Raw genomic sequence first — 27211 nt, 5'->3', positions numbered from 1 at the left:
TAACTGCGGACTCTTCAGTGCCTCGTACAAGGCACTCTTACCCCATGGCCACTTTCGAGTTTCGACGCGTGTGTTTCCATGGCGAACGCCGCGATTCCACCGAGCACAAAAATCCTCTTTTTCTCCAGCCTACGGCAACGATTATTATTTCAGCGAGAACTTTTTCCTAGCGCTCGCTGTTCCTTCGCATTTGCATAGATTCAAGGACGTGCAAAGAATAAGACGAGTTAACCTTCGTAACGCTTTTTAACGAGCTTACTTCGTTTCTAGTTGCCAAGTTAAGCTCGTGCACGAGTTATTTCAAGGATAGTTGCTTTTACGCGATTTATCCAAAGCCCCTGCTATTTTGTCAAAGACGAAAATGATCGTCCGATAGAATCGCGACCCTGTTTTCGAGTTAAGTGCCGTGTAATCAAAGGATGATTGCCGGCACAAAGACAGCTGATTGGCTCGTTTACGTTACGGTAATGCTCGGGACTCGGCGAGACGACGCAGAACGTCCCTCGATGCCGAGAGAACATCCCCCGTTTCTCTCGTTGTAACGAGATTCCAGCGAAACCGTCCGCGTCCTCGTTAAGGAATTAAACGAGAATGCTCTCGCGAGACCGGCAACGAATACGAATAATTCGTCGTCACGTGGTATTAAACGAAGAAAATTCTTCTCTTTAAATTAATAATCCGTGAATTTTCGTGCGGGTTCTCGAATCGTTCGTTAATTTCGCGTATCGAAAGATAAGGAAATAGCTCGAATCGTTCGATAATCGTAGCTTCCTTCGTGCTCGAGAACACCCTTCTCCGATAATTCCCATCGTTCGTTCGATTCATAGCACCTAGTTTCGGCGGCGATCTCGAAACCAGTGAAATCGAAAAGGAGAAAAGAACGGGAGGAGAAAACTACCAAAGCTGCTAGGCGACTCTCCTAGGTCGGATCTCGGATCTTTAGGAAACGGTTTCAAAGGAGAAACGGCGCTTGGCAATGGGCACTAAAGTCGCGTCGGCAGGGCGTCGCGAAGATACCACGAAGACGGTGTAGATTCGCGCGGCAAGCATCGATGCCGTGAGAGGGTTGCTTGTTTACAAGCGACAGTTGATTTGACAAAGCCGCGGGTCCATTTATACGAGCGAATATTACAGGGCAAAGTCGAGGGGTGGCTTGTTATCCGCTCATTGAAGTTAACCACGGGGCTAAGTGCGCCGGGGAGTGCCGGTCGGTAGGAGCAAGGAGAACCAGTGACTAAAGGTTAGGTATGTACCAACGGAGGGGGTGGCTTTGCAGTTTGCGGAGAGAGTCAGCGAAACGCCGTGAGAAGCCGAGAGAGGAAGCTCCAACGGAGACGAATGGATGCTAACACGGCGAACAGAGACGAAGCGCCCAGCCACGAGAAGATAGATAAAATACCAGATGGTGAAAAGAGATAGGCGAAGCAAGTTGAAGCGAAATAGATGAAGGGAGAAAGGGATAGCGATGGATGCGACATTCTCGCGAGTAACATGGACTTTGCGAATAGTATTTGCACGTTGCTGGTGTTTGGAGTACCTTGACGTAGAATCGCGTTCGATTTCAGAGAAATTTAAAGCGTTTGCGATTTCCTCGACGATCGTATTTCTTGCAGATTCACACGATCCAGCTGGTATATTTTTATAACGTAAGAGCAACTTTTTATCCTAATTCTCGTTGGATGAAGTTACGCGAGAAAGAGCGTTACACCGAAGATGGTGACGCTATCGGTGGTGACAACGAGGTTGCAAACGCTAAATGGAATTAGTCCCATCGCTAGAAGAGGGTGATGGAACGAAAGATGGATAACAGCAGGGTAGCCTGGAAGAAGATAGAGAGAAGGGTGAAGAGAAGAGGGGAGAGAGAGTCGGTAGAATACCGACGGGCCAATGAGAGGCCAGATCGTTGCCGAGGTAACCGCGGGGCTTTCCGACGGATTATTCGACCGAGATTGAAAAGTTAGCACCGTGTAGCAGGCGGGGGCTCGTCGACCGAGCCACTCCTGTTTCTCCGGAACGAGCGATCTACTCACGGCAGGGCTAACACAACGGATTAAGGCTTATTTTCACATCCGCAACAGCTCGACCCCTTTTGCTCGATGCTATTATGTTGCAACAGAATACCATGCAAACGCGCTCTTCCGTGTCTCGGTTCGTATACACGCATACGCGAATAAACACCGATTTTCCACGTTTCGATGCGTAGTCGATGCGATCTTTCACTTTTTACAATTTACTCACGCGATTCTGTTTACCTTTGCGGGATACAAGTCAAGATGTAGGTTGAACAAGATCGAGATATTCCGATCCCCTTCGGTCGGTGGTTTGCTTAGTCCACCGTGCGGCTACCGAACGAGCCGTTGACCATTCGTTGCAATTTTTCCAATCGGCCGGCCAAACGGTTATAATTTTCTTGGAAAAACTCGGCGTTTTTCTACGAAAACCTTTATAGGCAAGATGACGCGACGCGGTTAGATCGCCTCGGGATCGTCGACGAAGAGTTCGTCGGTGACGGGTCAAGCGTGAGTACGTCTCGGAAAAGTGTTTACTTCTGCATGTACACGATGCACACGGCGCGCGTCTAGCAAGCTGCTTACCCGGTAACCACTCGGAGGTTACCTGACACGTGCATAATTAATGCCCGTGATGACGAGGACGCGACACTCGCGCGAGCGCGCTCGCCCACGGATTATCTGTGTCGGGAAAATGAAATGGGAGAATGAAATATCCGAAAGTCAGGATCGCGGAAAGAGTGGAACGAGGAGAAGAGCGACGAAAGACGAGAGAAACAAACGTGTCGGAAGGAAGATGAAGCGATTCTTACCGAATGGATGCCGAGGAGAACGAAAGGAAAGAGCGGAAAGGACCAGGGAAAGGGGAGCGACAAGCGGGAAAGTTGTCCAAGTAACCGACGTGGAAACGCGGGGTAATGACTACTTTTTCATATTTTAATTACGCAGTAATTAATTGAAATGTTTCCCCGTTCGCGAGTGCACTCGAGCAAAATGAGAGGCGAGTAACTCTCCGCGTAGTCGGCTTCGGCTCGTTTTTTTTCCTTTCTTCTGTGCAATTCCACGGGCTCCTCTGTCTCTACCGCGTTCGAACCGAGGATTTCCCGTTTCCTTCGTTCTTTCACCCTTTCTCGCGAAATTAGGTAGAAATCTTTTCACGGGGCTCGCTTCTCTATTAAAAATTTCAGCGTACGGCTAATTGTACCGTTAATGGCTTTATCGTGAAAGCCTGACCTCCGTATCCTCGACACCTCGCTCCCCGGTAACCATCACCCTTCTACTATCTGCAATCGTGTGCATCGCGCTTAAAGCACTAATTAAATTAGTTTCGTAAATCGAAACTCGTCGGCCAGACTTTCGATGCTATCGATTCGTGGCGATCATTAAAATAATTACGGATGTTCGCCGGTAATTGCACGGATACTCGGTTGCTTTCGCGCTACGAGCGTTGTCTATAAATTGCCGCGATACTGCCGGTCGGTGATAATGGCCCTCGAAAATAGCTATCGAACGCTAGGACTTAGTAGATAAACAGAGTTAATTGGAAAACGTTTGATTCGCGTTCGATCGTTATCAATAAAGGCGTAATGACATCGACGTGGAAAATTTCGTCGAGATTGCAAGTAGTCGCCTGTCGGCGCTCGTAAGTAGTCGTGTGCCGAATCTTAGGAACGGAACGGAACAGAACGAACAGAATCGTGAAGCGTACGTCGCTTTCTTCGTACACGTGCCTGAATTTTACGTTCCATATCTACCAAAGAAGGAACGTGGCCGATCGATGGAGAACATTCGATGAACTAAACGGCCGATGAACGTGTCGCATGATCGTTTCACATCGAAAAGCGTTCGCGTGGTTTTCCAACGACTTAATCTTCGGTGGTCTTGTCGCGGTTGTTTTCTAGAAGTTTACTCTTATCCGGTATTCGAGAGAACGTTTCGGGCTAGCTGTCTCGATATCTCGAGAGGCACGAAGGACGCTTCGTTACTCGTTACCTGACGCTGACGCTCGTTGCGGTAGCGAGGGAACAATAGCGGAGACGAGAAGTAAGAAGGAGACGGAGAGAGATAGCCAAAACGAGGACCGGTAGACACGCTTTTGTTAGGGAGGATGCTTGCTTGCTACGTGCAATTGTCATCTACTTGTTCCAACCATTGTTTCCGGTAACTCTTTCGCGGTAACGAGGAGGAACCTCAATTAGAACGGTTTGAGGACTTAAACGCCCAGAGGCTGCCGGGTTTTAAGAGGCAGCGAACATTGTTTCTTTTGAGCGATAACTCGGTGATACTTTTAGCTATATCGGTGCTCGTGGAACATCGTCCACCAACTTTTTTTTTCAGCAGAGATAATTACTAGGCACGCTCGAGGGTATGATACCGTTACACCCTTTGCGCCAGAGTCATCGTTAACGTTGCCACGAGTTTTCTTTAAAAATTGAATCAACGGTATTTTTACAACTTGCAACGTGTTTAGAACTCACCCCACGTTGCAAGTAGAAACAAAGTGGTTGACATTGTTTAGGGAATTTGTTGAGAAAAAACTTGTTTTAAAAATTCGCGCGTCTCAGATAAAACTTGATCCTACGGAAATGAAATACCGTGGTTGTCCGTCACAGTGATTACATCCTTGAGGCGATCCAACGAATTTCCAACGGTATATATCTCGGGGAAGAAGTCTCAAATAAAACTACTGGATTGACTAAAGATCAACCTGTTCGATCGATTACGAGTGGTCGAGTAATAGAAACGCGTGTCTCCGCTTTGCGGCTGGTATCCTGGTGTGCGACTCGGCGTGTACGCTTTGACGTTAACTCGTCCGCTTGCAATCTCCGCGAATGCTTACCATTCGATAGAACTCTCATTTAAACCCTTTCAGAATTTACCAAGCATTTTTTTCTGTACAACGACCACCGAACCGATCGTTCGGCTCATCCTCTAAAAAATACAGAATTCTAGGCACTCGTTCGAAACATTAATGGTACGAAAAACAGGGAATTTTGCGAGCCGCCGATTCGCGAAGCGAATCAATATTTGTTTCATTCAAGGGTGGCCACAGAGTAGCGTACTATATACACTGTGTACATATAGACGTGTTGTCTGTTATCGGAAATCCATCCGAATATCTGGAATTTTTTTCGGCAGCATGCGCCACTCGTTTTATGATCGCCTGTGATACACAGGCGAAATTAAGATGTATAGAAGGCGGGATACGTTCGATGAAAAATAACAAAGTCGAACGACAAAGAAACGTGGTATCTTGCGTCTCGTTTCCATTCTTCTCTTCCGAAACCTTAAATTAATACGTTTTCTGCGTTTAACATTGCCAATAGATATTTAAACCTATTGACAATTTCAAACGTTCCTCCTTATTTCGAACGAATCTTCCGCGACGTTTTCTTAAATTCCTATCTGATTAATCTTCTAGAAACTGCGCAAAAACACGAGAACAACGTCCACGATGGTGAATCGTTACTAGCGTCCTGGTATTCTAGCTGGAGCGGAATACGCGTTCATCCCTAGATTCGAGGTCCCGGAGGTTCGTGCGAATCCCTTTCCGCGGTTATGCAGTCCTGGTGCCGCGAATGCTTCTGGCGCCACGCAGTTGACGAGTGACAGGACATTGACGAGTCTCGAGGGATGTTGCGCTTTCTTGAACGCGAAAGAATCTTTCCGTTTGATCGTCCGAGAGAAAATTTCGTCTTATATAGAGTACTGATCGACGGAGAATGCTTACCGTTTGGAAACTCGAGCAAGCTCGACAATCGATCTCCGAGGGGTTCGATTCAGCACCGAAATACCTGTTCGCATGATATCCTAGTGCGATTGGATGTTCGTAAGATATAAACACGCGTCGTCACGTTGACGAACGCAACGTATCTGTATTTTCTTATTCGTGGTGAATGGTAATGGACGGCGATGAGTCTCGGGACTATGTCGTCTTTAAAAATGACAATCAATAATAATTATTTACTATCGCGTGAAGATTTTTAAACGAATATTTCGAAAGGACTGAAATACGTTCAAGGATATTTTGCGAGTGGATCGAAAGATAGGGCTAATGGATTTGATTAATTCGATGGGAAGATCGTTGCGACGTTATGCGAGCCTAATGCATCTGTAATACTAGCGAAAAAAAAAATGTTTCTGTATATGTATGATGATCACGTAGTACACACTTGATGTTCAACGCATACTCGGGATATCCATACGGGTATAGGGTTGCAGATGTCCAAGTAGGATGATGCACGTGATATGGATATCGAGGATATAGGTGATCCTATCGTGTCTCGTGTGCTTTCTTCTATCCTAATACTCGAGTTTATTTCGTCTTTTGAAGTCCTTCTAATAATAGCCTGGGATCCTTTTTCTTTACGTGATTGTCTTTCGCTCGATGTGGGAAATATCATATTAAAGCAATTTTTCAAGGATAATCGATATACGAATACCTAGTATCAGTAGACCTAGAGCTTATAGACATCCTATCCAGTATAAGCAGATAGGATTAATACTTGATGAAATATAACATCTATGTTAATTAAACTAGATCAACTACTTCGAGAACTTGCAGAAAATAAGTCTAGGATCATCTCGTGTCATCGATAAAACAGAGAATAAAAATTGATCGGTTACTTGCTAAAATTTCAAAGTCACAAAGACGTTCTTCCCCTCGCAGTTTACGATTATTTCAATACTTAAAAAACATATTTTATACTGGAATATTGCTTCCAATATTTATGCAGCATTTCCTTGCATTTCACCTCCACCCGACTCTACTTTCCTCGACCCAAGTTTCCTCTTTACTTCCGGGTTGTACGTAGTTTTACGGAAATCAGTTCCGATCGATAACTGAACCGCCGAATTTTTAATTTATCCGAGTTTGAATCAAAGTAGTGGTTGTAACGGTGAACGCTACTTTTACGCAAAAGTAAATAATATGGTGCAAATTTTTATCCTTTGAATAAAATAGCAAAAATGTTTCGTTGGATCGTACTTTCAATAAACAACCAACGCTTAGGTTCGCAATTAGCCATCGCGAATATCTCGATAATAAGTAGAACATATACATCACGTTCTGCCGATATCAGGATAAAGACATCGAGTACGCAATTTGGCAAATTTCTCCTGAAAAAGGCAAAGGTCTTAGTAACTGCTGGGCAAATTAAGCAGGATTTCATCGTTCGTAGCAAGTCCTGCGTACATTCTGCAATCGTGTTGCGACCTATCCCACTCTATACACCCTTGATCCGGAAATATGCTTCGCGTTTGAGGCAATTATCCTTGTTAATGTTGGCGCGTGATATCCTTAATTCAACTATATACTGTATTCTTTTCTTGACGAAACACCGTTCACTTCCACATCGATATACTATCCGTGGTGCGATTCCCAAGCAAACAGGTTGACGTATCGTCTACAGTCTACGTAGTCGTTGATCCTACTACTCGCAGAGCAAATAATAATATTGAAGGACGTCGCTAAAGTTTATTAGCATGAAGATTATTGTAAGGAAATACGAGTAAGTAGCTGTATTTCACAAATTTTCTATCGAAATTTACTTATATCGATAATTCTTTACATCGTAATTTAAACAATAAAAGTAATAAAAGTAGTTATACGTATTAAAAAATCCATACATGGTATCATGCAAATGGTGTGATGTTGTGGAAATAAGATGCTCTGCGTATTAGGATAACAGGATGCACTAGAAGTATCCCGTTTTCTACCCTTACGGAAGGTAAAGTAGGGTCGACAGCTATAAGTTAGATAAAAGTATATGTCGGCTCGGGGGCACGTATGTCATCAAACACGCTGGGGTCGGGCTCGTCATCCGGGTCAAATTCGTTGCTCATGGGATCGATCGCAGGTGAAGGTCTTGGTACTCTCGAATACCAGGGTGGAACTGGACGCATTATACTTGCTTCTACCTTTTCTCGGACGATCCTTTCTTCCTCGTTTCCATCGATTTTTATCGCGGATTCACCTGCATACTGCATCATGTCGATCACATTCTCTTCGTACTCTTGAAGCTGTAATTTTTCAGCTGTAATTTCAATTAAAATCAAAGACGCGACGATAGAAAAATAATTTTGATCGCAATAGTAGCCGCGTTCTTACATCTCGTTCTACGATTAGTCTGAAATCTCTGGAATGTACACCTAATTTGCAATCGTCGTTAACGGCATAACTTGCTGTCGACAAAATGTGCTTGCTTCCGGTGACAATATTGTATCTACGATTAAGCAGTCTTTCTCTGCAAATATCACCACTCGCTTCCACAAATATTACTCTAAAATATTTAACACGCTGAAAAAAAATGTTCACAAACTTCTTCAGCTTTGAACATTTGTTTCGCTTTTTTACCTATTTGGTGGCGTAGGATTCAAATCTAATAGTTTAAAATCTTCTACAGTTTTTGGATATCCAGTTAAAACCCAACCCCTTTTCAAACACTCATACCCGGATATGTGTTTCTGAAAATAATAACATTATAACACAGTTACTGATTCGACACATTTAGTCATTAATTTTATCATACTTCGACGATTTGAATCCTAATTTCAGGCTTGGGTCTTTCTCCCCATTTGTACTCGAACAATCGAAGCATTTCTCCCAAAGGATTCTGTTGTAAGCGCGCCTGTTCCGCGATATAATCGTAATCAACTAAAATAGATGACAACATTTACAACTGGTAACGAGTTATCGAGCAATGAGAAGCTAAAATAGACTGCAAAATAAAAGTAGTACTATGAACAAGATTGAATCGTTCGGCCAAATATTTTGCTAATGTAGTGCAACCAGATCCCCTAAATCCAATAAGCGCGATGCGAAAAAGCGACGGTGCTCCGCAATGTTTCCTTGTTTTTGCCAGTTTTGCACAATCTTTCCCAAGTTCGTCGATGGACCTGATACCTACCTCAACTGCCTTGAAATCAATTTTTTTTTTTCTCAAGTCAACAATTGTACTTTCACTACACGTCGACATAAAAGCATAAGTATTATAAATATAATTACAGACACAAATTCTTTTTAAAAGTTTAACTAACTATTAAACAATGCCTGTACGCTTCCAATAAGCCCCGACAATTTTTCAAGTAACGACGATTTTTTATATTTTTCTCTGTGTCTGTAGGATTACATGTTTCACGGCAAGCGAACGCATCTGTGCAAATGTTTCCCCAGTTTTCTAAAACAGGAAAATTGTGTAATTTTATCGAATTTAGTGATATACAGTTCTTCGTAATTGTACCATTGTCATCTGAAACTATAAGTTGTATCACATGCGTTGGTATTATTCCGGTACGCTGGAATATTTGTGCTTCTCTTTTCGTTCTTGGTAAGTCTATGAGACAAGCCAAAGGACAATTTCTTAGGTATTCCATCTTTCTAAATCGTGCTATAAATGTATCTACACGTGTGTAACGTATTACCAACTAATAGCCATCCACTTTCATGAAAAGTTCCGCGTTGTAAAATTTTCTTCATTGCATATGCAAGATCTTCCGATTCCTCGCACCGACAATCATCCTAATAGGGAAAATTTATTTCTTGAAAAGATGAAACAAAACTGCGAATGTTTTCGCTTACGTCATGTTGAGGGCAAGCTTTACGAAGATCTTTCAAGGTTAAAGGATGTACACCCAATTCTTCGTGAAGAACATTAGCTAAGGCCATTCTATCTGTCCATATGAAATATTTTTTCTTTTTTCTTTTCAATTCAAGCGAATAAATTTTAAAATAGCGAGCCGAAGAAGTCTATCTAAGATAATTCTATCTACCAAAGTTTGCAGGTGCGATAAGGATAATTTTAGGAACATTGAATCTTTTAGCAGCAAGTTGAAGATATTGCTTCATAAATACAAGATGATCTTCGGGTTTTTGGATCGTTAATTGAGTTGCTATTTCCTATATACGTTTCGTTTTTGTCAGATTTTGATAAAACTGTATTATCGGTTATATTTGTAATATGGAGGTTATTTACGTAAAACAGTTCGTATAAGCGATGTTTCTCCATATAAGCCATAAATCTTGCATTAATGGTACGCGCTTTCTTCTCCATTTCCTGCAATCCCGCCGTCTTTTATGTTAAAATATTCGAGTTTAAAAAAACGTACTTCTATCTCGCTGTATTTTATCATAAAAGATCGATACATTTTTTATGGTATCTAATAGATCTACTTCAATTGTTTCCCCTCTGCCATTTATAACAATATATTATAAACATATCGTGTATTATTTTTTTGTTTTTATCTACTTTACATTTAGAAAGTAATACAACACTTACATCATTTAAATTAATTTACTTTCTTCCAATGGTTTATATAAAACATCAATTTCATTATTCTTATTGAATATTATATATACATTTATAGAACACTGCAATATGCTAAGACTAAGTATGCAGATAATTGGATGGCGCCACGTGTTTTTATACTTTTTGTGTGTTACTTACTAGATCTCAGGAAAGTGTGGAATATTGAGGTTAGATAGTTAGGTGCACGTTTCAGTATGTCAAACGATAAAAACATATCAGATGTCGCGAAAAAGATATCCGATATGGAGATGGAAGAAACAGGGAAGAAGTTAACGCATAAAGAAAAGAAAAAATTGAAAAAGCAACAGGAATATGAAAAAACGATGGAAATGTTAACGAAGACCGGTGGTCAGGGTCATAGCGAACTTGAAACTAATTTCACTGTTTCTCAGACTCAAAGTCAACAGCGTGGTAATCAACAATTAGAAAATGCTGTTGATATTAAGGTTGAAAATTTTAGTATCGCTGCAAAAGGAAAAGAACTATTTACCAATGCTAGCTTGTTAATTGCTCAAGGCAGACGTTATGGTTTGGTAGGACCAAATGGGTATGTGTTTCTTCACTTCCTAATTCATAAAATATCATTTTGCTATCTTAGTAAATCTTTGTTATATATTTTAGTCATGGAAAAACTACTTTACTTCGTCATATAGCAAAGCGAGCTTTTGCTATTCCACCTAACATCGATGTTTTATACTGTGAGCAAGAAGTTATCGCTGATGATACACCAGCTGTGGAAGTAGTACTTAATGCGGATATAAAGTGTAAAGAATTAATGACAGAGTGTAAAAAATTAGAAGAATTGGTAGAACAAGGAGATACCTCTGTCCAAAACAGATTACAGGAGGTAATTTATTGAATGTAAATGTGTATATAAATATTTTATTATTGTACTATAATAGTATATTTTTTATAGGTTTATGAAGAATTAAAAATTATTGGGGCAGATTCTGCAGAACCACGAGCTAGAAGAATTCTTGCTGGTCTAGGATTTAGTCGTGCCATGCAAGATCGTGCGACAAAAAATTTTTCTGGTGGCTGGCGTATGCGTGTTTCTCTTGCTAGAGCTCTTTTCTTAGAACCAACGTTATTGTTGCTCGATGAACCAACTAATCATTTAGATTTAAATGCTGTTATTTGGTTGGACAATTATCTTCAAGCTTGGAAAAAGACATTACTTATTGTTTCCCATGACCAGAGTTTCTTAGATAATGTGTGTACAGATATAATTCATTTAGATCAACAAAAATTGTTCTATTATAAGGGAAATTATAGTATGTTCAAGAAAATGTATGAGCAAAAGAAGAAAGAAATGATTAAAGCATATGAGAAACAAGAAAAACGACTTAAGGATCTGAAAGCTTCTGGTCAAAGTAAAAAACAAGCTGAAAAGAAACAGAAAGAAGCCTTAACTAGAAAGCAGGAGAAGAACAGGACGAAAATGCAAAAGCAAGAAGATGATAACGCACCTGCGGAATTGTTACAGAAACCTAGAGATTATATAGTGAAATTTAGTTTTCCTGATCCACCCCCATTGCAACCACCGATTCTTGGCCTTCATAGTATGTTATTATTATACTATATACATTACATCGCTTTATATTATTATATTACAATAAATGATTTGAAAATTCATATTTCATTTCAGATGTAACCTTTCATTATGAAGGGCAAAAATCATTATTTATCGACGTTGATTTTGGTATCGATTTAAGTTCTAGAATAGCCATAGTTGGACCTAATGGCGTCGGTAAATCTACATTTTTGAAGTTACTAACAGCTGATTTACAACCTGTGAAAGGGGAATTAATAAGAAATCACAGATTAGTAAGTAACAATAAAAATTAATTTTATTATTTTAAATGACAAATTCGTATACTTAAATTATGCTTTATCATTTTTAGAGGATAGGAAAATTTGACCAGCACTCTGGCGAACATCTAACGGCCGAAGAAACGCCGTCGGAATACCTAATGCGTTTATTTGACCTTCCATATGAGAAAGCTAGGAAACAATTAGGAACATTTGGACTTAGCTCTCACGCACATACAATTAAAATGAAAGATTTATCAGGAGGTCAAAAGGCGCGTGTAGCATTGGCTGAATTATGTTTAAATGCACCTGATGTTGTAATTTTAGATGAACCAACAAATAATTTGGACATAGAATCAATCGATGCGCTAGCTGATGCTATCAATGATTACAAAGGAGGAGTTATCATCGTCTCTCACGATGAGCGTTTAATTAGGGATACAGAATGTTGTTTATATGTAATAGAAAATCAACAGATTAATGAAATTGATGGAGATTTCGATGATTATAGGAAAGAACTGCTGGAAAGTTTGGGAGAAGTCATTAACAACCCAAGTATAGCCGCGAACGCAGCTGTTCTACAATGAATATTTTTGCTTTATAGGATAGTAATAATTTCCAATGGCCCATAAAATCGATCCCTTTAAATAAATATTCCATCAATATATTAATTGTTTTCTCCATATTAGCTTCTTTCCTATAATAATATTACCAATTTATTATTATGTTTGAAATATGATTATCGATGTTTTAAATACGAGATAATTTGTGCTTCGAGATGCATCAAATTTGATAGGACTAAAAAATTGTATTTTAATAGTCAAAACTTTTAACGCGAATTACAATTATTACATAAAATGTTGGAATATATTGTTCCCAATGAAATGATTTTATTACCTATAAAATTAAGATATTCTAATTCTTTAAAATTTTCACATGCTTGGTAGTTACAGTTTATTTCAATAATTAGACATATTAATCAGGTCTTAAAAAAAACATTTATATACATTCATATTATTAAGGTCTACAAAATTGCATTCTATATTATAAATATTTACTTTCTGTTTATAGAAAAAAAAATAGGAATCATTTACATATTAATCTCTACTTAAATAACATGTACATATATGAATTTGTATGAAAATGAGAATATATATGTATGTATATATATATATATATATATATATATATATATATATATATATATTATACATATACGATATTATGTAGTTAGAAGATGAAATAATTTTCCTTGGAAAACTTTCTTATCATAAACTACTCTAGTGATTTCTAAGAAATTTAAAGAGAGTTGGTTCTACTGAAATGCGTATAACCGGCGGCGCAATGTTCGCTGCCAAAAGGGGCAGACGAGTGATGTGAAAATTGTCAAATATTTTGTGCGAGGTGGTGTCCCGCGGTGAATTTGATAGTGTTCCAAAAGACCGTCGCAATGTCTAGTACTCTGGAGAATAAGATTCTGAATTTACAAGAACGTCTTAGAGCAGAAAATGAATCAAGAGATAGAGATAGACAGAACAGCGAGGTTGGACCAGGAACGAGCCTTCAGCCGTCATCCTCGGGGTCTGTCTCGAGTTCTGCCTCACGACGTGAGTTTGATTTAAACGACACTTATAAAAATAATAAAATCTTTTCTTGACGTTTTTTCCAAAAATTTCCAATTGAATTTTGCTTTTACTACTTGTCGTACAGGTTATGTTGATCATCACAATTTATTCTGTTGATTCTATATACGATACTCTTTTGGTCTTCTTATCTAACGCGTAGTTTATTTCATTCAACCTGTTGGTAAATTAATAACATTTATACACGCATATGTTTTTTATTTTGATAAATAGATTGTGTTTTGAGATAAACAGAAATATGTTTAAATGAATCATAAACAAACACAATGTACTTTTTTTAATGAAAGAATTTCTTTGTAATGATAAGGATGATTATTTTCTTTTATCTAGTTTTGAATTGTTATTTGTCTTCGAGCAAACTAATGTTCATCCATCAATAATAAAACACATTGCATGTGTATTGAAAATTTAAGATTATTTTTTTATTGAAGAATGTATGTCACTTCTTATACCTCTAGATTAGATATAAAAATGATTTTTAACTTTTATCTTTAATGCAGCTCCAATTCCAACATTGAAAGTCTCGCAGATACCTCCAAAGAAACAGGATAGTGAATTTGAATCGAAACTACAAGAAATCATGAAAATGAATGGTATTTTAAATATTAATGGTCAGAGGTATCAAACTGAAATGAAAGACTTAGAACATCTAGGTGAATTAGGAAATGGTACCTGTGGACACGTTGTTAAAATGAGGCATAAACCTAGTGGTGTACTCATTGCCGTTAAACAAATGAGGCGTTCTGGTAATGCAGAAGAGAATAAAAGGATAATTATGGATCTTGATGTTGTGTTAAAATCTCATGATTGTCCATATATTGTGCAATGTTTGGGTTGTTTTATCACCGAATCTGATGTGTGGATTTGTATGGAACTAATGGCAACTTGTTTAGATAAATTATTAAAAAGAACCAGGCAAGCAATGCCTGAAGAATTTTTAGGAAAAGTTACAGTAGCAGTAAGTAAATCACAAGTTTATGATAAGTCTTATATTTGTCTTAATTCTATCTAGAGTATTATTTATGTAAAAAGAATTATATCTTTACAGACAGTAAAAGCATTATCATATTTGAAAGAAAAACATGGTGTAATTCACAGAGATGTGAAGCCTAGTAATATTCTTCTTGATGAAAGGGGAGGAGTTAAGTTATGTGATTTTGGTATATCTGGCAGATTAGTTGATAGCAAAGCAAAAACTAGAAGTGCAGGATGTGCTGCTTACATGGCTGTTAGTACACATAATGTTATTTCTTGTTATGCTGAAGTTTAAAATTGTTTTATAAAATACTGCTATACTTTTACAGCCTGAAAGAATTGATCCCCCAGATCCAACAAAACCAGACTATGATATAAGAGCCGATGTTTGGAGCTTGGGTATTACTTTAGTCGAATTAGCTACAGGAGTATTCCCTTACAGAGATTGTAAGACTGATTTTGAGGTAAACTGAGTAACATATATTATATAAATGGTAGTATTTGATGTGTTTAAAATGCTCGTTATACTTATATGAATTCATAGGTACTGAGCAGAGTAGTGCAAGATGATCCCCCCTCCCTTCCACCAGATGCACTTTTCTCGAAAGAATTTAGAAATTTCGTGAGTTGTTGCCTTACAAAAAATTATAAACATCGTCCAAAATATCATAAACTCATGGAGCATCCTTTTATCCGAAAACACGATGTACCACAAGATGAAGAAACAAACTCTTCAGTACTAAATTCTGGTTGCCAATGGTTTGGCAGAGTTATGCAGCAATTAGAGCCAAGGTAAACTGTTAATAAACATATATCGCAAATATTATAAGATAGTTTTCAAGTATTGTATAGAAAATTTTTGATTAAAAAAAATCATGTGACTTTAGAAAATGTGGTAGAGATATGTGCTACTAGAAAAGACCATTCTATAGAAAACGAATAGAGTTTTAAACATGGCATGATATTCCCAACTAATATTATAATGATTTGGTTTGGTTTGAAAATAACCGGGTATTGTTCTTTTATATTAGTTTAAAAAGTTTTTAACACACTTCAGCATTCATGGTTAATGGGTAGGTATTTAAGGAGCTCGAAAAATTACGCTGAGTTTTAAAGTTGGATTATTGTTGGATACTACTAGTTTTTATATATTTATCTTTTATTCATTGCCAAACAACATTTACAAACCTGTCCATACATTTCGATTAAAAGTTTGCGTGCGTGTTAAATTGTGTTGCAGCGTTGAGCTTGAGGGAGGCAGCGCAGCATAGCATCCCCTCTCCCTCGCCCCTGCCCCTTCTTCCATTTTCCTTAAAAACTTACCCATAAACTCCAAAAAATTTAAAAAAAATACACCTCACAATTATCCAAAAATCTGCCCGATTTTCATTTCGAGTTGTTTGGTTTGTGCACGCGCCTGTTACACACCCCACCCTTCAACCCCTACTCATGGTAAGCATTGTTTTTATTTATTTGAATATTCGTTTATTTGTCTTTATATTATGTAGCGATCATTCAGTGGCACAAATAAGATTTCCCTGTGCACACTCCATTAGTTATAAAATAGTTATATTTGTTTAATTATATTTGTATTTTTATCCTTATTTTAGACGTTAGAATATGTCAGTTAAATATTTTACTTGTGTTTTTAGCATGTAATATTTTGAATTTTTAAATTTTGACCACATATATTCTTTATGATCTGTTACCTTGGTAAAAATTCCTCTATCCTCATTTGTGTTGCATGATTCTATGATTAACGTTCTAACTTCTATTAACCCCCTATAAACTCAAGTTTTTTGCAGAACCAACATGATACAATTATCTTGGATACCAGTGACATTTTTACTCAAATCAAGTCATTTTGGGGGACCAGTAATTCTTTTTTAACGATACGTAAAACCATAGTTTAATATTGTTGAATTCAGTTTCAGGTTGCCAGGGTGGCAGCAACGAGTTACGGGTCATGTATCTTTGAAACAAACAGCTCATCTCAGGGCTCAGTCTGAAGTACCAGCTTTCCTACGAAGCAATGTCACCAAAGACTCACAGAACTCCAGCTTTTTGCCATTTCATCAACGATCAAATAGTGAGAATGGTGCGAACTATGTATCTTATAGTCCATACGCGCTTAGACGAAAGGAAATTTCCAGGCCGTTTTCTCCTCCTTCGTCCAATGAAATGGATACATCGGAATCGAATTTTCAACGACCGTATTCACCATATAGGCATGCCGATCAAAATAGGGATTATTCTTCGAATCATTGTTCTCTTAATGGACAAGGTAGGCAAGAAGGAAGACCGTTCTCTCCTTATCGACAGGATGCTAGTACAATAGACGCGGGAAGTAGACTCTATTCACCATATCATGGACGCTTCACGGAAGATCGAGACACCAGTAAAGAAAGATGGCAAGGTGTCTCTAGATCTTTAAGTCCGTTTGCTCGTGATTATTCACCTTGGAGAAGAGAAAACGTTGACCCTCCAAATGTAGTACAATCAACTGAAAGTGGGCGGTATTCTCCGTATCTTCAACAACGATTAGGACAAACTCCATCTGTGCCTCAAACTCATCCCCAAACTCAAGATATTTATGGTAGTCCTATGATTAGTCGTAAAAGGTGAATAACGATAAATGTTGTAACCCGTTGTTGGTATGTTTAATAGCATAGATATTATTATATATATTCATTTTTTAAATACAGGTTTCCTTCTGAACCCCCTCCACAAGGATCTCATGGTTCTACTAGCCCCGAATTATTAATTTCCCGTTTTGCTCATCAATTGAAGCAAGAACCGTCACCCGTTATGCCACCTGTTCAGGGTGGGTCTAAAGAATCTGCCAAGAAGCGTTTTGCTTCTTATGTTCGTCTTAGACTTGGAAGCGAACGTGCTCCTTCGCCGGAACCACCGCCGAGATTAAGTCGCGGTGAATCTCCTCTTGCCCTTAGAAGGAATTTAGTGGATCAAGCCTCTCCTTCTTTTGCACGAAGGTATTGTCTTCCTTTTTTTGACTTCAAGCGTATATAAGATGTGAACAGTTTTTTAATTCAATGCATATTCTTTTCAAGGTACGTTTCATCTTCACCACCTCAACCTCCACCGAGAAGATTGTCGGAAAGCAATTCCGTGCCCGGTAGCCCTCAACATGTACGAGCTCGACTACGTTACACTCCCGAACCTCAGAGGAGACCTCCGCCTCCATAACCCACCGTTACGATTAAATCATATTCCTTGTTGGTGCCATATGCGATAAAAGTAATTGAATTAATCACATGTACCACGTAGAACGGTGTTATAATCAACGATGGTTGTGCACACAAGTGACCTGTGCACAGTGTATTTGAAAACAGTTCTAAACCAAAAAATAGTTGTTTGTAATACTCGGTGATATTGTGAATTCTAATTTAGTACGTATTTTAAAGAAGGACTTGGATACGTACTATGTATGATGTTATTATTGAACATTGAATATTGCTCGTAAGCACGAAAAGAAAAGTTAGACTCCTAAATTCGAGAGGACGGTCTTTGGGATTCATTTTTGCACGATTTCCGTGGCTGTAACGTACCGCGTTGAACTACTTTGTCAATAACTCTCTTATCGACGTGTATTTATATAGGATATGCAATCACTGATGCAATACGATGCTCAACTTTTTATATTGCTTGTAAAGATATAAATAAATGTAGTATGTTCGACGTTTTTCTAAAAAAAAAAAGCGACAAAAAATAAAAAAAATTAGAAAAAGACAAAAAACTAAAAGATAAAAGAAAATCTTTATTAGGAGATGCGGCATCGTACTGAACGCGTAAACCGTTCCTATCATTCTTCGTTTACGCTTCTTTTCTTATCGAGGAACAAGCGAGAGTATGTGAAACCAAACATGTAAAGCAATTCTCTCTTCCTCGGGCGGCCTTGCAGTATCTCTGCAACTCGACTTAGCAATGGCGACATTTTTCACATTCATTATCGTTTGTAAAATAATACCAAACGCATACAGCGATCACTAGATCGATTGAGTGAAAACCAAATTATAAGAAATATTAACGACGTCTCCGTAAGGGAAGCACAAATATTCACGTCTCCTAGATTCTACGAGTTTCAACAGATGTATATTATTTAAAATAAGAGGCGTGTTTGGGCTAGTACGTTGTAATTATTATTTTTAATTAACATTTATTCATTAACTTTGTTCAATCTACACTCGTAATCACCTTTGTCGCTTATTTGACAAAAGGATCTGTTGCAATGTAAATAAACTTATATTTATACGATACTATTGACTCGTTTCATTTACCCTATATTAAATTTCAGAATAGGTCATGAGTAATACACTAGCATCTATGATTACCTATCTCGCATTGGCGCTGCCATTTATTAGTTACAATGTATTTTTATCATGTACTGCCACGTAACGTTAAGCAATTTCTTTTCGTCAGGCGCTCATGCGCGATGCTATTATTGCACTGTAATGGTTTCATTTAATTACAATAATTTCACTTTCTATTTTGTTACGAATGTCAATAAAATTACGAAGTAATCGCGTTAACATATTTACTTGAAAGGTCAATTATACCTATTTTACATCAGGAATTTTAATATATAATTCATTAGTAATGAAATGATATTTGTATGTACACTAATCTCGCTTCTTTCATGTATGTAAATGAATATGCGTAAATATGCAGAATAATGAATTTTTTCTGAAGGTATGAAACTGTTAGGTATGAAGACATTATATGAAATCATGTATATAAATAATATATTAATTTTCACTTCTGGATTGTAATTTTTAATTGTATGGAAAATAAATCTCAGTAGGGAATTAAATTATTACTTTATTAATAATTATTAAATTATTAATGAAATTCTTTTGATTTAACGAATTAGCAAAGAATTCATTATCTTTTTTGTTTTCAATGTGTAAGTGTATAGATTTATGATCGTACACTATATAGATATGCATATTGTACATTTTTCATGTAATTCGTGTATATTTGCATTATTTACACGTAATGTAATATAAAGAAAACATTATATAATTCTTGAAAATTATGAGAGAGTACATGATCTTGTACGAGAAGGGCTTGGTCGAAGATCATTTTAAAAATAAATTCTTTGCTCGAATCGGCCCGTCCCTGAGTAATCAATATGGCCTCCAGGTCTACGCGGGGCACGCTAGCGTAGTGTAGATATTTCTCCAAAAATCTTTAGAACAAATAGTTTCTGTGATAATGTAATTAGTCAAGCTATTGAAAAGTGTATGGAGAGATATTTTCATGGTGTTTATAACAATATCAGTGATAGTATTCAGTCAGAAAGAGATTTAGAAGGCATTCCATTGCCGTTGTATCTAGTTGCACTTTGCGGAAGACATCGTCAACGTTGCAGTACGATTCGGTAGTCGTTCAGCGTTTAGCGATTAATTTATTGGCCATCGAATTTTATGATGAGGTGGCGTTTTAAGTGTAAGGATTCATAGTTTCCAGTTAATATCTATTATTATGTCGGAGAATAAGAGCAAGGAAGATGCCACGATGGAGGGTTGTCAAGAAGGGGGCGAAGAGGATGATATGGCTGCCGAGAGGGTCGAAGATAAGGTCAGTATCCAACAGATCCTCGAGGGTATGACGAATGAATTTAACAAAAATGTGAGTCCCGTAAAAAGTACAGAAATTAACCGATCAGAGAAGTCAGATCACAAAGAGATCGAAAAACCGGTGATGCCTCTTGACGAAATGCCACCAGATGAGAAAGAAATTGTTGGAGAAAAGGATGAAGAAGATGTTCCAATGAAACAGAATGCCGCGGAATCAACGTCGACGGATGAAAATCATAAAGAGGATGAAAATACTGGGAAACAGGAAACTTTGAAGAAGGATAACGGAATTCCGCGTATTGTCCTTACATTCAGGACAATTGACGAAAATACCGATCACGGTAAAAAAACCAAGATATCAAGTTGCTCTTCCAACCTTACCTTAGTTCCTGATGAATTAGCAAATTGTGATCAAATTGGTGGTGTTTCTGTCAAAATTGAAAATTCAGATGAAAATTCTGACACTGTTGAAAAATCAGATTCAGAAGAAGGTAGAACGGAAGAACCGGCCAAACAATCTAAAAACAGAGAACCTGAAGGAGATATTGAGGAATCAAAATCACCAAAGGAAGATACCAGTGTAATAACAGAAAATAAAAATACTATTCTTAATGAAAAAACAAAGACTGATGAACCAGATACTTCAACAGAACCTGTAGAAAAAGTGGACCAAGCAGACAGTACAGTCCCAGTTACTAGGAAAAGAAGAACAGGACGACCTAGATTAAGAGCACTTAGGTTTCTTATTTTCCTTTATCCTAAATATGTAAAATATTATGCATGATATTTGTAAACATTGTATGACATTTTTAGTGATCACACTGAAGAACATCCAGGTCCTAAACGTTCAGCTCGACGATTATGTAAAGAAACATTGAAGAGTACTGTGTTAGAAAGTGCAATGGCAAGAAAAGAAAAATCTAATTATACAGAAGAAAATTTGCAATTTAAAAAGCAAAGGAAATATAACAAACCAGGGAGACCTAAGAAAGTGATACAAGGAAAAGATCAAAATAAACAGTTGCAAGCTAAACCACCTGATATACGTCAGGAAATAGAGTCTTCTATTTCAGATGGAAATATCATTATTTCTGAGGTAAACTCAACGTTAGAATATTCTAGAAATTCTACCATATCAGAAAATATTATAAATGAAACAATGCTGGATGAGTCACAAAATTTTTTATCCGACTTTGATGGTATGCCAAAATTGTCTCCTATGATAAAAAGCTCAGACTCACAAGCAAAGCTAGGGAACTCAATTGGCAATTCCACAAATGACGACATATCTTTAGCAGATATTGAAAAGCCATTTTTAAAGCCAGCTGCTGGTAGACCCAAACGAGAAAGGGGGAGACCTAGAGGAAGTCAAGCTGCGAGGAAAATAGCTAAAGCAGATTCATTTGAAGGTATAAAAAGAAATACAAAATATATGATTTTATTATATTTCATATAGTATAATTTCTATTATATCTTTTTAGATGGATCTGTATCAGTTGCAGAAACAGGCAAAAACAACGATTATCCTGAAGGTAATATTTCAAAATTTCTTGATACGCGTAATTATCATAAAAGAAGTGATTTTGTTAATTTGTATATAACTCTAGAAGGTATAGTACCTGTTAAAAGAACAAGGAGAAGTATGGTTCCAAGTCCAAGTCCTGCAGAGGGACAAGCTGCGAAGCCAGAATCAACAGCCATTATAAGTGAAGTTAGTATAGTAAAATAGTACAATTAGTAATTTTTATTCCAGAGATACATGTTTCATTATATTTTTCAGACATATGGTCAATCAATGTTATGTTTATGTCAAGTAAGGTCTCAACTATATGTGACAATCACTGGTTCTGGGGCACCATTATATTGTACTGCGATAGATTCGATTGATAATAGATTGGTAGGTTGTTGTAATGAAGTTGATAGCAATGATGTAGCAATGAGAAGGCCGAGTACACGTGTTCCTTTTATCATTTTATGTCGAGTGCACAAAGAAAGACTTTTAAGACATAATTGTTGTCCTTCTTGTGGGCTGTTTTGTTCACAAGGAAGGTTTGTACAATGTATTAATGGTCATCAATATCATCGTGAATGTGAAATTTATCCAAATAAAAAGGGTGTTTGTCCTCATTGTGGAAATGAAACAACAGCATATGATGTAATGGTGACCATGAGTGGCTTAAGAAAACCTGTATTCATTCCGACCCGAAAGAAGTTCTCAAAACTGCCTTCTGCAAAAATGAGTTTACCAGGGAAAGGTGATAACACAAAGTTGGCAGAGCGTCCTCCTAGTCCTCTAATTCAAGCAGATATTATTAAGATACCTGAGCCATCTGTTAATACTGAGAGGCCAGAACGTTATACTATCATGAGCCTTTACACATCTGTAAAGAATGGAGATTTGGAAAAACTGGTTAACGTTTTAGGTACGTTACTGTAATATTTCTGCTTTGGGAGTATGAGGAATGGCTGGTAATGACTCTTAATGTTTTAGCATGTGGATACAATGCAAATCATACATTCCGAGATTATGCTCATCGGACTGGTCTTCATATAGCCGCGGATAAAGGTCACTTGTCTTGTGTACATGTTTTGGTACAAGCTGGCGCTCAATTAGACGTGATGGATAGAAATCAGTTGACACCTTTGATGTTAGCCGCTAGTAAAGGTAAAGCTGATGTGGTAAAATACTTAATAAGGATAGGTGCTGATGTTACATTGAAAGGAGAAGATGGTATGACTGCTTTACACATGGCTGCTAAATCTGGTCATTTAGAAGTTTGTAGAATAATTTTGACAGAATGCAAAGCACCAAGAACATTAGTAGGTAATTAAATTTTTATTAAAGTAGTTTGTTTGAATTGGTTTAATATTATGTGTAACAATAACTTCTTATGTTCTGTTAGATTCAGTGGACGATGGTGGATGGACTAGTTTAATTTGGGCTTGTGAGTTTTGTCATACCGATGTCGCGCGATTTTTGTTGGATAAGAAGTGCGATCCTTTAATTCGAGATGCAGAACAAAATATAGCGTTACATTGGAGTGCTTTTAGCGGAAGTTCAGAAATTACAGAAATGCTACTTAATGAAGGGTGTGACGTGAACGCTGTCAACGTTCATGGGGACACACCTTTGTAAGTATTTTAATGCTTATATAGTTAAAATAATCGAGTTTTTGTACAATATTTAATGACGTTACAGACATATAGCTGCAAGACAAGATCAGTATGCAGTTAGTGTTCTTTTATTAGCTCGCGGTGCTAAAATAGGAGAAGTTAATGCTGCGGGGGAAACTGCAGTAAATTGCTGTACAAATGATGGTGATACTATGTCTGCTTTAAGATTAAATGCCAAAGTCAATGAACTTTCCGAACATATGTGGGAAAAAACAATCAAAATATTAACCAAGTAATTATCAGAATGACTACGTGTTTATCTTCAGTAGAGTAATAGCGATATCAACGATATGCTTTTAATGATTTGTTTTTATAGTGATATTTCACGTGGTAAAGAAACGAATCCGATACAATGTGTCAATGGATACGATTCCGAAGATAAGCCAACAGACTTTCTCTACGTGACTGAAAATTGCTTTACTAGCAATATAAATGTTGATCGTACGATAACGTCCTTACAATCTTGTCGATGCGAAGATAACTGTAGTTCAGAGAAATGTTTATGTGGGAATATAAGTTTAAGATGCTGGTATGACGAGGAAGGAAAATTGATTCCTGAATTTAATTATGCAGGTATATTAAATATGCTGCTTAAATGTAATGTTTCTAGTATGTAGAATAAATGTTTAGGTGTTTTATTATTTATCTAGATCCTCCAATGTTGTTTGAGTGCAATCCAGCGTGTGATTGTAATCGCATAACGTGCAATAACCGCGTTGTACAGCATGGATTAACGCAAAGGTTTCAATTATTTCGAACGAAAGGTAAAGGATGGGGACTTAGAACGCTACGGCACATTCCTAAAGGTTCCTATGTATGTGAATATGTGGGCGAGATTATTTCGGATTCTGAAGCAGATCATCGAGAAGACGATTCTTATTTATTCGATTTAGATAATAGAGTAAGTATCAAACATTTTATATCTGTACAAGATCGAATACTTTAACTCAAGAGATTCTGTACGCGTGCAGGATGGAGAAACATATTGTATCGATGCGAGACGGTATGGAAACATTGCTCGCTTTATAAATCATTCTTGCGCACCCAATCTCTTGCCAGTGCGAGTGTTTGTTGAGCATCAGGATTTGCATTTTCCTAGGATAGCATTTTTTGCGAATCGCGACATCGAGGCAGACGAAGAGCTCGGGTATGTTAAAAAAAAAACGATTGGCACGTGAAAATCACGATACATGTATATACTAGTAAACGGTGTTTCATGCTATTTCCTTTGGTTAATAAAACCACTTCTGATTTGGTTTTGGTTGGCTAATCGTCATCGCTGGTAATTTTGGTTTCTTCGCCTTACTCATTCTCAAAGTCCTGCTTGACTCTTTCGAAACATGTGAGCTTGATATTGTTTCCATATCTTAAAATAGATAAACTGACACATCGAGTATGATATTTATTACTTTATTTTCCTTTTCTCTTGCTGATTTCGAAGATGGTAAGTTTCGTTATACGGTATTTTATTCCACGAAGGAAAACGTATTATCAGTGTACTGTAAGAATGTTCGAAGATCATGTTATTCTTGAACATCGATTTTCATTAACGTAATTTATTTATCACTGAAGACCAATACGGAATTGTTTGCCTTCAGCTTCGATTATGGAGAGAAATTCTGGATAATAAAATGCAAGTCATTCACATGTACCTGTGGAGCCGAAAACTGCCGATATTCTGAGAAGACTATACAAGTTACTTTGGACAACTACCGCAGAAAAATACAGCAAGAAGAAATGCTGGCAGCTCAATCATCGTAATCCTAAAGCAATTTAGCAAATTCTATACACTTATTTTAGTTATTAGTTTAATGTTTTTCCTTCTTATTACTCGGAGTGTTAAATAGAGAATCTCAAAGTTTTTTTTATCTTGTTTAAAACAATCTTCGTACTATTTAATCTGTGAAATTGAGAAAAGTACAAGTACAAATGGTGATGGGATCTTCGTCGGAAGAATAACTAAAATGACGTTATTTTGCTATTCGAGCTAAGAAGGAACTACGTTTTTCTTATTCCAGTTCGTCAAAATCGAACATATGTCCATATTAATTTACTCAACTTGACCATATTTTTCTTATTTCTGCCGATTATCTCGCGAGGATATGTCTCGGGAGATGTGCCACCGTACGATTCTTTCCTCTTTTAAATGAAGTAATACGCATAATATATGTTGTTACATAGATTTCGTACATAATGTACGATTTATAATGGAATGTGTGTTTGTAATTGCTATAGTTTTGCGAATGATGTGCGTGATTAGGAAAAAGTAAGTCGCTGATTGATGTACGTTATGGATGCAGTACATTCGAAGTTCGTAACAATTGTCATGTTATGATTAAAGTTACGAGTTCGATACTTGCTTATTCAGTTTTATAGAATGATTGTTTATAAATGTTCGTTTCATTACGAACAGCTTAGAACATAAGTACACCTTTTTGTACAAATTATTGATTTTTTGTATAATAAATGAAATGTAGTTCTTTTCGAGATATATTGTATTTTTGTCTGATTATACTCGTTTAATTTCGACTAAATTCAATCTGCGGATACTGATAGTAATAAAAGAAATTCAATTTTGATAAGAAAAGCTACAGCAACAAGTCTGAAGTAATCCACTAGATGTCACTAGATACTTATTTGATACAATTAGCAATAGATCTTGGAAAGATGTTTAGATCAATAATTTGTTTCAAAAATAAGTATCTTTGTCTCTCTCTCTCTCTCTCTCTCTCTCTCTGCCTCCTCCTTTCTCTTTTTGTATGTAATGAAAAAGATTTGCAAGTATGAAAACATATCGTAATTATACCATAGATTTAATATTTTATAGGAAGCTGTGTCTAACTGATGATCTAATTGTTACACAAATTAAACTATTGATATCGAAACAATTCATAAGTACAAAGTAAATATAAAATAGACAAAAATATAATCATCTATCATTATAATTTTAATTTTGACTACTGCTCTATAGAATCGGTAAGGTTGAAAATGACATTAAAATGGTAACAAGATTGGCAAATCTTTTAACGGTAAGAAGTAGATCGGCCGATATATATACCGTATATCTCATATTCGTAAGTGCCATTATTATATATATATATATATATATATATATATATATATATATATATATATATATATTTATTTATTTATTTATACGATTAAAAAATTATGATTATTAATTATAATTTCTTTCTATGTTAAATCTATGATAAATATGCAAGATTTTGGAATTAAAAAATTATACAACATTAAAATGTATCAGGTGTTAAATCCGTGTCGTACATTTCATTTACGACGAAAATTTAAAACTTTCCAAAGGTTTTGTTTTCTACTACCTAGTACGCGTCACTGATCGATCGTCAATTCGTCAATAAAAAGCAAGAATCTAATACATTTTCCTTAAACGTTGCTTAAATACATGTTTTCCTTAAAAGTAAAGCATGTATATGTATATGAGAACGTTAACGTGTTCAACGAATTATTCGTACTTTAAATTACTCGTACTTGTCATAATACAGTGCGTTCATTTAAATAATACATTCCGATAAATTATACCAAGAGGATATTTGAGACATACGTACCTTTCGGATTCCGGTAGACGAGATTACATATCTAATCCTTGGCTACTCTCCGTCAGATTATTTCATTGATTCTGTCATTGCACAAACACAGGCATTTTTTATATTTCA

At 36.9% G+C, this 27211-nt stretch overlaps 4 protein-coding genes across 7 annotated transcripts; 3 read left to right on the top strand and 1 right to left on the bottom strand.

The window, feature by feature from the left end:
• Positions 1-263: 263 nt before the first annotated feature.
• Positions 264-9778, bottom strand: LOC126916784 (adenylate kinase 8). Of its 2 annotated transcripts, XM_050722941.1 has the most exons (9): positions 9589-9778; positions 9432-9528; positions 9251-9343; positions 9048-9187; positions 8749-8926; positions 8540-8664; positions 8365-8474; positions 8119-8290; positions 264-8030 (listed from the first exon to the last, which is right to left on the bottom strand). In XM_050722941.1, exons 1-9 carry the CDS (start codon positions 9673-9675, stop codon positions 7764-7766), a joined length of 1269 nt encoding a protein of 422 aa, XP_050578898.1. In that variant the 5' UTR covers positions 9676-9778; the 3' UTR covers positions 264-7763. The 2 variants fall into 2 exon arrangements, with proteins under 2 accessions (XP_050578898.1, XP_050578897.1); XM_050722940.1 differs by having other exon boundaries at positions 9048-9343.
• Positions 9779-10429: 651 nt separating this feature from the next.
• LOC126916779 (ATP-binding cassette sub-family F member 1) lies at positions 10430-12794 on the top strand. The gene is made up of 5 exons (XM_050722930.1): positions 10430-10862; positions 10937-11162; positions 11232-11877; positions 11964-12142; positions 12220-12794. The coding sequence occupies exons 1-5, from the start codon at positions 10510-10512 to the stop codon at positions 12712-12714; spliced, it is 1899 nt and encodes a 632-aa protein (XP_050578887.1). The 5' UTR covers positions 10430-10509; the 3' UTR covers positions 12715-12794.
• A 362-nt stretch (positions 12795-13156) lies between these two features.
• On the top strand, positions 13157-19022 carry LOC126916776 (dual specificity mitogen-activated protein kinase kinase hemipterous-like). The gene is made up of 8 exons (XM_050722926.1): positions 13157-13734; positions 14271-14728; positions 14819-14998; positions 15075-15209; positions 15290-15537; positions 16674-17366; positions 17451-17738; positions 17817-19022. Exons 1-8 carry the CDS (start codon positions 13578-13580, stop codon positions 17950-17952), a joined length of 2295 nt encoding a protein of 764 aa, XP_050578883.1. The 5' UTR covers positions 13157-13577; the 3' UTR covers positions 17953-19022.
• Positions 19023-19882: 860 nt separating this feature from the next.
• Positions 19883-26008, top strand: LOC126916770 (histone-lysine N-methyltransferase EHMT2). Of its 3 annotated transcripts, XM_050722913.1 has the most exons (12): positions 19883-21083; positions 21159-21754; positions 21827-21877; positions 21953-22056; positions 22126-22768; positions 22837-23169; positions 23249-23477; positions 23545-23751; positions 23836-24092; positions 24170-24420; positions 24491-24666; positions 25118-26008. In XM_050722913.1, the coding sequence occupies exons 1-12, from the start codon at positions 20251-20253 to the stop codon at positions 25278-25280; spliced, it is 3843 nt and encodes a 1280-aa protein (XP_050578870.1). In that variant the 5' UTR covers positions 19883-20250; the 3' UTR covers positions 25281-26008. The 3 variants fall into 3 exon arrangements, with proteins under 3 accessions (XP_050578870.1, XP_050578871.1, XP_050578869.1); XM_050722914.1 differs by lacking the exon at positions 24491-24666; XM_050722912.1 differs by having other exon boundaries at positions 21827-22056.
• Positions 26009-27211: the final 1203 nt, after the last annotated feature.

This window comes from Bombus affinis, chromosome 5 (assembly GCF_024516045.1).
Source record: "Bombus affinis isolate iyBomAffi1 chromosome 5, iyBomAffi1.2, whole genome shotgun sequence".
Lineage (NCBI taxonomy): Eukaryota > Metazoa > Arthropoda > Insecta > Hymenoptera > Apidae > Bombus > Bombus affinis.
Note: the sequence above shows the minus strand (reverse complement) of the source record. Positions and strands in the feature narration are given on the sequence as shown.